This window comes from Maniola jurtina, chromosome 28, assembly GCF_905333055.1.
Source record: "Maniola jurtina chromosome 28, ilManJurt1.1, whole genome shotgun sequence".
Lineage (NCBI taxonomy): Eukaryota > Metazoa > Arthropoda > Insecta > Lepidoptera > Nymphalidae > Maniola > Maniola jurtina.
In genome coordinates, this window is record NC_060056.1 from 2,210,711 (window position 1) to 2,223,430 (window position 12,720).

General features: G+C 37.8%; 1 protein-coding gene across 1 annotated transcript; it reads left to right on the plus strand.

The window, feature by feature from the left end:
• Window positions 1-3,634: 3,634 nt before the first annotated feature.
• Window positions 3,635-5,923, plus strand: LOC123879720. The gene is made up of 2 exons (XM_045927620.1): window positions 3,635-3,715; window positions 5,379-5,923. Exons 1-2 carry the CDS (start codon window positions 3,685-3,687, stop codon window positions 5,888-5,890), a joined length of 543 nt encoding a protein of 180 aa, XP_045783576.1. The 5' UTR covers window positions 3,635-3,684; the 3' UTR covers window positions 5,891-5,923.
• Window positions 5,924-12,720: the final 6,797 nt, after the last annotated feature.

Here is a 12,720-nt window from a genome sequence, read left to right on the forward strand (position 1 = left end):
TTCCAACACTGCCAACGGGACCCTATCACTAAGCCCCCGCTGTCCATCCGTCTATCTGTTTGTCAGCGGGCTGTATCTCATGAACTGTAATAATTACCTAGGTAGAGAGTTGAAATATTTCAGTGCGCCGCTAAAACAACAACTAATAGAAAATTCAAGTGTTATTTATTTTCTTGTTTGATGATGCGGACTGCGGAACCCTTCGTGTGCGAGACCAACTCGCACTTGACTGTTTTTTCTACGATAATATATTTTATCATTGAAAGTTTGTTAACAAGTATTGTCGAAAATATAATAATATGTAAGTTTTTATCAGTGTCAAAACTTGTTTATTGGTACGGTTTCTCTGAGGTTTCGGCAGAGTTTCGGCAAGGTTTCGGTACGGTTTCAGTGAGGTTATGGTGAGGTATCGGCGCAATTTCGGTGAGGTTACGGCGTGATTTCGGTACAGTTTCGATAAGGCTTCGGCGCGGTTTGAGGTAGCGTTGAGGTTTCAAAGGGTTTCAGTGAGGTGCTTATAAAAACACTTTACCGAAATCCTTTGAAACAACGAAATTTTATGAGGGTTCCGTTTTTCCTAAGTTATACCCTTCTAAAATAACTTCATGACTCATGAGTACGGAACCCAAAAAAAATATATTTGTGAAGCTAGAATAAAAAGGCATATTAAGGCGTATTAGGGAGCCCGGCCTGTCGTGTTAGTGGTAAGAGTAGATGCTGCTTTTTTAAGTTTTTTGAATTTCACGGCACGACAGACGGACAAACGGACAGACAACAAAGTGATCCTATAAGGGTTCCTCTTTTCCTTTCTAGGTAGGTTTATGTACGAAATTGTTCCCGCCGGAAATAAAACCCGAGAGGGGAGAGCTCCCGGGGTCACCACTGCGCCAGGAAGCGTCAATAGTTAACACCAACCTTCGGTCTCGTTGCGCAACATACGGCACGGTTTCGTTAAGGTATCGGTACGCTTTTGGTACAGTACCGGTATGGTTTCGCTAAGGTATCGGTACGGTTTCGGTATGGTTCCTGCAGGGTTTCGACAAGGTATCGGTACGGTTTCGGTACGATTTCGGCGCAGTTTCGGTATGGTATAAACACAAACGAAATCTTTCCCGCTGGAAATAAATCTCGAGAGCAGAGAGCTCCCGGGTACACCATTGCTCCAGGAAGCGTCAACAGTCAACACCAACCTTTGGTCTTTTTCCTCAACATAGTTACCAAGGCAGTCGTCATTTCTATCATAAGCGGTTCCATGTTGCAAAGGTTGCAAAAAACCCGCCCAAGTGCGAGTCAGACTCGTGCACGGAGGGTTCCGTACTCGGGTATTTTTTCCAACATTTTGCACGATAAATCAAAAACTATTATGCATAAAATAAATAAAAATCTGTTTTAGAATGTACAGGTATAAAGCCCTTTCATATTATAATATCCCACTTGGTATAGTTATCGTACTTTTATGACGTTTAACCACAAATTCACGGTTTTCAGATTTTTTCCTTTACTTGTGCTATAAGATCTACCTATCTGCTAAATTTCATGATTCTAGGTCAACGGGAAGTACCCTTTAGGTTTTATTGATAGACACGACAGACGGACTGATGGACAGACAGACAGACAAACAACAAAGTGAGATATGGGTTCCGTTTTTCCTTTTGAGTTACGTTACCCTTAAAACAGCCTATTAAACTATGAATTGTATTTTATTTATCGAGCAAGGCATTAAAAACTAATTTAGAAATGAGTAAAAAATAATAAAAAATAGAAATTTCACCTTTAGTTTTCTTTCAATCTGATAAAATGGAAAAAGAAAGAAATGTTTTTTTTATAATTATTTTTCTGTAAGTATTCATGAATAGTTTATTACAGGACTACTCACTATTTTAAAGGAAAGGAAAGGAAATGAAACAAAGAAGATTAGGGTAAACGTTTATTCAGCCTCCACGTGCCTTGTCGGCTCCTGCCAATAGTCTTCGTCGGCAAAGTCCACTGTTTGCGCCGCGTGGTACTCTCATCGCGTCGAACTATGTCGTGTTACAAGCTATCTTCATAACGGATCTCGTTGTAGTCTCCTTCTGAAAAGGGCAGAAAGGAAATGAAAGAAAGAAGATTAGGGTAAACGTTTATTGGTCCTCCACCTCATAGCTTGTCGCCTCGCCTCCTGCCAATAGTCTTCGTCGACAAAGTCCACTGTTTGCGCCGCGTGGTACTCTCATAGCGTCGATCTATGTCGTGTTACAAGCTATCTTCATCACGGATCTCGTTGTAGTCTCCTTCTGAAAAGGGCAGAAAGGAAATGAAAGAAAGAAGATTAGGGTAAACGTTTATTGGTCCTCCACCTCATAGCTTGTCGCCTCGCCTCCTGCCAATAGTCTTCGTCGACAAAGTCCACTGTTTGCGCCGCGTGGTACTCTCATAGCGTCGATCTATGTCGTGTTACAAGCTATCTTCATCACGGATCTCGTTGTAGTCTCCTTCTGAAAAGGACAGAAAGGAAATGAAACAAAGAAGATTAGGGTAAACATTTATTGGGTTTCCACGTCATGCCTTGTCGCCTCCTGCCAATAGTCTTCGTCGGCAAAGTCCACTGTTTGCGCCGCGTGGTACTCTCATCGCGTCGAACTATGTCGTGTTACAAGCTATCTTCATGACGGATCTCGTTGTAGTCTCCTTTTGAAAGGGCAGAAAGGAAATGAAACAAAGAAGATTAGGGTAAACATTTATTGGGTTTCCACGTCATGCCTTGTCGCCTCCTGCCAATAGTCTTCGTCGGCAAAGTCCACTGTTTGCGCCGCGCGGTACTCTCATCGCGTCGAACTATGTCGTGTTACAAGCTATCTTCATGACGGATCTCGTTGTAGTCTCCTTTTGAAAGGGCAGAAAGGAAATGAAACAAAGAAGATTAGGGTAAACATTTATTGGGTTTCCACGTCATGCCTTGTCGCCTCCTGCCAATAGTCTTCGTCGGCAAAGTCCACTGTTTGCGCCGCGTGGTACTCTCATCGCGTCGAACTATGTCGTGTTACAAGCTATCTTCATGACGGATCTCGTTGTAGTCTCCTTCTGAAAAGGACAGAAAGGAAATGAAACAAAGAAGAAACGTTTAAATCCAGCCTCTACGTGCCTTGTCGCCTCCTGCCAATTAAGTCTTCGTCGGCAAAGTTCACTGTTTGCATTGCGTGGTACTCTTGTTATGGATTTAAGTTGGTTAACGTTGTCCACGATACTTACAAAATATAACTCAAAATTTAAAAAAACCCCGACACAAAAACCTCTATGAGAAAACTAGAAAAGAGCTGATAACTTTCAAACGGCTAAACCGATTTTCGTCTATAGCTAAGAACACTCTCGATCAAGCCACCTTTCAAACAAAAAAAAAACTGAATTAAAATCGGTTCATTAGTTTAGGAGCTACGATGCCATAGATAGATACACACGTCAAACTTATAACACCCCTCTTTTTGGGTCAAAAATAATTATTAAAAACTGAAACATGTTGCGATGTTCTAATAGAGCTGAAATAGGTTTAGAGTAACTTAACAATTTTTAATAACAATTCAATTAATAATTCATTTTCTGTTTTTAATTACTATTTAATAGCTATTACTTGGGTACTAAGTAATAATTTAACTAACACTTTAAATAACTATTGATTAAATCTGCATAAAACTTCATTGGTTGGCGAACATGAAAATTGCATTGTGTATTTATGTACTATGTGAGTAGACCAATTTGTACCACCTGAGTTAATACGAATGTCCTTTCTACCCGACTACGGCAAAGCCAAAAAGGAGGGTTATGATTTTAACAGGCTATGTATGTATCTATGTACCTATGTATATGTATTGTATTGAGGTAGATATCAAATGAAAGAGGAAAAAAATCTGAGTTCATAAATATGTACCTACTTGGTTGTATATACAAAAGGAGCGCAGGTAGTAGTCGGGGTTAACTTTTAACTTTATCTTGTTAACTGTTGTTAACCGTTGAGCGTGTGTACCTAAATGAAACTTAATGAATTTATTTACATATCACTAGAGGATGCGCGCTACTTCGTCCGTGTGGATTTAGATTTTAATAGATCCCGCGGGAACTCTTTGATTTTCCGGGATAAAAATTAGCCTATGTCCGTCCCCGGGTTATAAGCTAACCCTGTATCAAATTTCGTCAGAATCGTTTACATTGTTGGGCCGTGAAAAGGTAGCAGACAGAGAGACAGATAGACAGACAGACACACTTTCGTATTTCTAATATTTGTATGGATATAGGACAGGATGTGCCAATTATAATACGTCAAGACTCTACCACCGGTTCAGAAAACAGATTCTACAGAGTCAACAAGAAACTCGGCAGTTTATAAAAATGTTATACAATTTTACCATCGATTAGCAAATATTACATTATACCTTGTCAGGTTACGTCTGTGACTTTGTGGACTGCTGAATGCAAAGCTGCCGGATAAAACACCAAAATATATGTTTCACGATGTCTAGAAATTCCACCCGCAAGGCAGTTATGTTGTGGTATTGCTTTGTTTTTGTCTGTGGTCCGTATGTGAGTTGTCAGTTGTCTGAGTTGGTTGTCTATAGGTTCGATGTTAAGAAAATGTCTCTATATGGTCTCTATTTTTTAACCCCCGACCCAAAAAGAGGGGTGTTATAAGTTTGACGTGTGTATCTGTGTGTCTGTGTATCTGTGTATCTGTGTATCTGTGTATTTGTGTATCTGTCTGTGGCATCATAGCGCCTAAACGAATGAACCGATTTTAATTTACTTTTTTTTGATTGAAAGGTGGCTTGATCGAGAGTGTTCTTAGCTATAATCCAAAAAAATTGGTGCAGCCGTTTAAGAGTTATCAGCTCTTTTCTAGTTTTCTTGTAGAAAAGAAGGTTACATAACCGTTAGGTTCATAATATTATGTCAATTGACAAAATATGTCAAGCTGTCAAGATGGACGTTGCCTTGATACATAATTATTTATTTGAAAATGATGTTTTGGAAAACTCAGATACTTTGTCGGGGGTGTTATAAATTTTTAATTTACACTTGTTGTTAATTAAAATTATTTGCACTGTGGGTTCTTGTTGTTGCAGTTTGCTGTTATTTAGATGTTATGATAATATAACATAAGAAGTTAAATAGGGGTTGAAAGTTTATATGAAAGTCCATCGCATACCTACTCTTGAAAATTTGCATTTGGGCTTCCAGTAAAAATGAGCAAATATTATGTGTTTCAGGTTATTTGAAATTTCCACCCCCCTTCCAGGTTAGACCGCTTCCATCTTGGACTGCATCACTTATCACCAGGTGAGATCGCAGGTAAGGGCTAACTTGCATCGAAATTTAAAAAAACCATATGGTATAACAGTTAATATTTCCAGGCGCCTACATCACTATTGTATGGAGTTTTCAATCTAAAGAGAATTCCATAATCAACGATCTATCCTGGGGAACCAAACTCAAAATACTTAAAGAGCACCAAAAAGATATGACTCTTTTTCGGCGCGTTGGTATATCTTTCCTCAGAGCTGATGATAAAGACGAACAAGACGAAATAATGACAAATTCCGAAGACAATAGCATGAAAATAAAATTATTTAGACTTATGTATGAAACTGTAAGAGATAGTGATTTAAAAGTGAAACGTGCAGAACTAATCAAATCATATTACAATAATGATACATCATTCGAAATTGGTTATATAATGGGTGATATAACTGACAAAATGAATGTAATGAAGGATATATCGATCACTCTGAAGAATCTATACTCAGTATGGAAACCTATGGAGCATATTAACGCATACGAACAGATTGCGAACAAAGCGATTGAAATCAGTCACCTCACTGATATGGTGCGTGTCATTCATAAACAGTCACCGACTACAATTTAGTACCTAACAAGTGTGAATTAAAAATTTATAACACCCCCGACAAGTGAAGGTTACAGTAACTAGAAAAGAGCTGATAACTTTCAAACGGCTGAACCGATTTTCTTGGATTATAGCTAAGAACACTCTCGGTCAAGCCACCTTTCAAACAAAAAAAATAAAATTAAAATCAGTTCATTAGTTTAGGAGCTACGATGCCACAGACAGATACACAGATACACACGTCAAGCTTATAACCCCCTCTTTTTGGGTCGGGGGTTAAAAATTAGTAAAACTATTGAATTATTAATTGACTCAGATTTTTATTTAACACTGGATGATGCCCGAAACTTCATCCGCGTGGATTTATGTTTCTAAAAATACCATGGGAACACTTTGATTTTCCGACCAAAAAATTCAAATTCAAAATATTTTTATTCAATTAAACTTTTACAAGTGCTTTTTAATCGTCAAAATAATCTACCACTGGTTCGGAATGCCATTCCTACCGAGAGGAATCAGCAAGAAACTCGGCGGTTGCTCTTTTCAAGTATTCAAAAAGTAGCCTTTTTCACTCTTGAGCTCTTTTAACTATTATCCATGCAAAAAAATCACGTCGATTCGTTGCTGCGTTGCGACGTGATTGAAAAACAAACTAACAAACAGACACACTTTCGCATTTATAATTTTATGAGTATCACACTTAGTATTATAAAGGCGAAAGTTTGTATGTGTGTGTGTGTGTGTGTGTGTGTTTGTTACTTCTTCACGCAAAAACTACTGGACGGATTTGGCTGAAATTTAGAATGGAGATAGATAATATCCTGGATTAGCACATAGGCTACTTTTTATCCCGGAAAATCAAAGAGTTCCCACGGGATTTCGAAAAACCTAAATCCACGCGGGCGAAGTCGCGGGCATCGGCTAGTCTATTATATATTTCTAAACCTTCTTTTGATGAAATCCGTCTGTGGTCCGAACCGAATTTTCAACCGAACACAGTTTAATCCGGCGCTTCTTCTGTTAGTCTTTTGACTTTAAGGGCCGGCGCACATATGGCGGAGCGCAGCGCAGAGCATTTTTCACAGTCAAACTATTATCGACATTGTCCTCATTGAAATAATATCTAAAATCAATTGTGCATCCGTGCGGATACTCGCGCAACCGCGCGCAGTCCCGCGCGTGCTCGCGCATTCTCTGGTAGAAAGAAATTCGCGTAATGTGTCACGCGATTAGAAAACTTCGCGGGCATGCTCTGCGCTGCGCTCCGCCATATGTGCACCGGCCCTAATGCTCAAGTATTAGAGGCGCCGGTGCAACCTACATATACCATAGCCGACATATACCCTAACTGGTAAATGTGGCACAGCTTCCAAAAATAAACGTTTCTCTTTCCTCTTTCATTCACCTTCAAGGACTTTCGTTGTGAAATAAAACCAAATAGCCATTTTGTAAGTACATATTTTATTCTTCTATTAAATTATTCTGTGACAGTTATTGAGAAATTCAATCGAAACATTTCTAATCATTTAAACTACGCAATATTTTTTTTTACAATTACATAATAACATTGTGTCCTCGAGAGAAAAAACCGTTCGATACATCAATTTGATATATCGATCAATAAGACCTGTTTGTATAGAAATTGACAACGACGTGAAAAAAACAATTATTATTAAGAGCTCATTCACACAGGCTGCGTAAGCGTAGACGTAGCGCGTACCATTGCGTTGTAATGTATGGAACTGTATGAGTCATGGCATACCGTTGCGTGGCGTGAACGTTCGCGTAGACGTAATGCGTGCAGTTACGTCTACGGGTTCACGCGCGTCACTACGCACGTGTCACGTGTACGTGCTGCATACGCAATTGGTATGAATCGGTCTTAAAGCTGAGATCTATGGAGTATGCAATACTATCACTATTATAAGTCGCATCAAATTCATTTCCGCAGAAAAGCGCAACCTTACGCCAATTAAAACCGAATGTACACCAATGAAATATAGACCTTATTGCTTGACGTTAAAATTTAAACTCGCTTAATAATTCGCGCGTAAAAAACATGGCGCGTAGGCAACAGCCAATAGCGGACGGACGCGCGCTATGATTGGCTGAGATATTTTCACGCCGTACAAAAATAAAATTTCTGCGCAGGTACATCGGCCTTTAAAAGTGGTAGTAATGCAGCTACGTTGACTTTGCTCACACTTACGGAGTTAAAACGAGACAGACTTATATCATTTACATTTTTTTGAAAAGTCAGAGCTTTTAAAGTCAATGTAAGCTCAACAGATCTCAGCTTAAAACTCCTACAACTTAAAAACTACGAATTTGACGCCCCACAAAACTTATTTTTGTACTCTGTAGTAGAGTTTGTAGTTGATTTTCTTTGTAATTTAAATATTAAAACTTATTATTATTAGTGCAATCTTCGAAATCCTCATTAATTTAGAACTTTCACTTATGGTAGGTTTATTTAACGTAGTTGTCAATTTATATAAAATCAGGATTATACATACAATATTGAAGATACACATTGGTACAAACAGTTTACACTCATGTGTGCACGCGGCGCCGTCTGTGTCTTACGCGTTTCAATATTCAGCCGTTGTTTTAGTTAACTAAAAACCGACGCTAGATGGCGGTAGTAGTACAATACAACGCGGTAGAGTATTACAATCAAACCTAAATCTAGGTTCGTGTAAAAAGACCGTTGACATTGTACTTGCGCAGAAGATGATTTATCGATGTATGTTGTAGGAAGCTAAGGGCATCAGCGGGGGTGTATATTCAAGAGTAGTACACTGTACAGTTACCACTTTTATAAGTCACATCGGCAAAATTCGTTTACGCAGAAAAGCGCAAACTAACGCCGACTAGCCAAACGTACACCAATGAAATACAGACCTTAATGCTTGACGTTAAGATTTCAAACACAAGAACAACAGAGACTCGTGTTGTCTCGCTCATAATTGGGTATTTTCCTACTTTTGAATTTGTTAAATATTATTACTTTATTATAAACTAGGATAAAAAGAATGACGTGCGCTGAAAAAAAATATTAAAATCCAACAAAGATTTACAAAGTTACAGGCATTTTAATTTTGGAGTGGGAGGGTCTTATATCCTTTTCTCGCAAAACGATAATTTGTATGAAACCGTACTGTTATACCCCTTGACTGACAGGGATAATGCTGACAAGTTACTGAGGTCAGGTGGTCACCCTACCTTTCCCAAATCCAACATACATATATATAGCCCTTAAGAACTGAACCAGTCAGTTCGAGTGAGACATTAGTGAGACACGGTCGTGCCCAGTAAATTACATTTCCAATTTATTTGTAACTCTATTTTATTAAATTCTAGTTTTAATTAAAGTTCTTTTTTTAAAAAGACATCCGGCACGCATCCCATAACAGTACGAAGCTACTATGGCATTAGCACGGAGTGACGTCATAATACTATTATCGCCATCTCTGTCTAATCTGAAATAATTAAATGCTTATAACTTTTTTGTAATTTGATCGATTTAATTAGTTTTTTCAGTTTACGTCATTATTTTTATCCTAGTTTATAATAAAGTAATAAAAAATTAGAGGAAAATACCCTATTGCGTACAAAACATATCGCGTAGATAACAACCAATAGCAAACGAACGCTCTCTATAGTTGGCTGAGATATTTTCGCGCCATTCAAAAATAAGTTTTCTGCGCAGGTAAATCGGCGTAACTTATAAAAGTGGTAATATACAACAATAAACATATCAATAAAGATATCACCTCCATTGCGCTTCAGCGGTGTTTTTACGTAAAACCAACCATATATTTAGACTTCATAACACACGAGTGCCGAGTGCATACATGAGTAAGGTTATGACAATATTACAGACATTGCAAATTACGAACGCCCGTACGAAGTTTTTTTACCCGACTGCGGCAAAGCCAAAAGGAAGGGTTATGATTTTAGCAGTCTATGTATGTATGTGGGTATTTATGTATGTGGGTGGGTATGTATGTTTGTATCCAGATTCTGTGTGTTCCACCGTAGCGCCTAAACTACTGGGCCGATTTTGATGAATGAGGTGTCAATCGATTCGTCGTAAAGGTCAGGGTGATATATTGACCTAACGGATGTTACATGAAAAAAAGTGGGGGTCAACCAGACTACTACCCGCAAACTGTCGATGGATTGCGATACATAAATGTTTTTCTGTCACTCGGTATACATATATTTTAACATTGTACTATATTTATATTTATGAAGTCAGAATTTTTTCCTCTTTCATCTGATATTCCACTCGTACAATAGTGAAAAAAAATTTTTGGAGATCCCCTCTTCTTTGGATTTAATATCTGATCGTTTTTTTTCGTACAAAATGTAGCCATACCACCCGGACCATAATATCGAATCGATTGACACCTCATTCATCAAAATCGGTTCCGTAATTTAGGCGCTATGGTGGAACACATATAAATACAAACCTACATAGACGGCTAAAATCATAACCCTTCCTTTTGGCTTTGCCGTAGTCGGGTAAATAAACCCCGCGCGTTCATAAATTGCACATAATAGTATACTGCACATCTATAATATAATATATAAAGCCGCTAATAAAAAAAAATAGCGACAGTCATTATCTCAATAGTAAATTCGCAAAAGCATTTTTGCGCCACGCAGACAATTCATCGATATTTATTGACCTTCATCATCAGGGAAGAGGAGTTGGAACTTGGAGTATAATCATAAAGTTGTAGCTTGGTGCTTACAATACAGAACCTCGATAGCTCAACGGTTGAGGAGCGGTCAGAATTCCGAAAGGTCGGCGGTTCAAACCCCACCCGTTGCACTATTGTCGTACCCACTCCTGGCACAAGCTTTACGCTTAGTTGGAGGGGAAAGGGGAGTATTAGTCATGATTGGCATCGCTGAAATTCTTTAAAACAAAGAAATTCACCATATCTTAGGCGGGAAGCTACCAGTATCAGGATTAAGGAGTTGGATCCAGATATTTACAGGTTGAATATACCATCTCCTTAACGTTCTCAAAGGTGTGTTAAGTCTACCAATCCGCCATTGGCCAGCGTAGTAGACAATGGCCCAACCAAATGGAGACGCGACCAGTTCTCAGTAGTGCGCCGGTGATGGATTGGCGGTAATGTTATCGATATCAAAGAAAATGTTTCCATTTCTAAGTGTATGTAGACGTATTTGTTTTACTTTCAAGCAGATATCCCATAAAAGTTCCATAACTAAGGTCTACACAGCATACCTTGACTTTTTTCAGACTTAAGTTTCAGATAAAACAAGACAGATTTATATCAGCGACTTATATCCTCGCGCTAGCATAATATGAGAAGAAATTATAATAACCTTTAAAATTAGTTAAATTATACACTTCTGGCTTACGCTTTTTAAGGTTTTTTTTTGGAAATTCCACCCCTAAGGGGGTTAAATAGGAGATGAAGGTTTTTAATTATATAGCAAGTGATGATGCAGCCTAAGATGGAGCGCGCTTGCCTAGAAGTTGCCTGTTCACTCTTGACTTGAAGGTACCCATATTAAAATTGGACTCAATGGGTAAGAGTAAATTGCTCGCGATCAGTGTAATAGCTCAGTAAACAGTAGGGTTTTAACTAGACATAGCATATTTTATTACAGTGGGGCCACTAAAAATTGTGAAATAAAAAATAAATTAAAAAAACCGTTTTTTTTTTTTTAATTTCTTGAAGTCCCAATCGATAAAATCGTCTGCGCGGCGTGCGAAATCAAAAAAACCGCGGAAAAACCTTACATTACATAATTTTAACAATAATTATAAAATTCTGAACTGGCATTTTAAAAAATATCTGTACATTATTAAGTATTATTTATTATTATTACTTTATATTTATTTTACTTTTATTTTATACACATTACAACATCACTGTTAATAAATATCCGGCCAAACATGACCACAAGGTAGAGTAATACTAGTACAAAAAAAAAAGAAATTTACATTTTAGCTTTTTCATGGAACCAAAAGCTTAATTTGCTATAATCCGCTGAAAAAAAAATCTGTATGGTGCAACAAGCAGCATGCGATATGCTGCGCCCGCCCTTCCACTACTAATCATGCAGGAAAAGCCAGCCACCACCACACAGAACACCCAAATCATACTCGACGCACATACCTTACAATGCACAATAAGGTCTTCGAATACAGTAATAAAATGTTTCGTACAGCGGTAGTTTATGGAGCTAAAATTCATTACCAGAGAGAATAATTAAAAAAAAAAACATAATTTTTATTTATTTAATCAAAATAGAGCGATTTATGCGGAAATATATTTTTATGTTAAAAAATTTAAAAATATTTGTCCTTTACACCTTGTGATATCATTAATCACTCTCCGTATAGTGTGACGTCAATAATAATAATTAATTATATTAATAATAAATAAAAATAATGCTTTTTTTTAATTATTCTTTTAGTAATAAATTCTAGCCCCATAAACTACCGGTATACAAAACATTACATCATTTTATTACTCCAGTCCAAGACTTTATTATGAAGGAATCTTTGGTCTAAGTCTTCATTTCCTGAGGATGCTCCGGTGTCTGGAAACATATGTCGACTATTTTGAGGATTTGTGTAGTGTTGCTTGCTTTTCCTGCATGTTTAGTAGAGGACGGGCGGTGTACATCGCTTGGTGCATGTTCCACCATACAAGCTTTGTCTATTTCAGCGTATTATAGCAAATTAAACTTTTGGTTCCTTGTATATCTTGGACTTCCGCAAAGTAACATCTGCTTCTATACAACATTTTCTTCGAAAAAGCGTCTAAGTGAGCTTAACGGCATTCTCTCCGTCACTC

Coding starts and splice junctions, on each gene's coding strand:
- LOC123879720 (XM_045927620.1), top strand. CDS start 3,685: ATGAAAATTGCATTGTGTATTTATGTACTAT. Junction 3,716..5,378: donor ATTGTGTATTTATGTACTAT/GTGAGTAGACCA, acceptor TAATATTTCCAG/GCGCCTACATCACTATTGTA.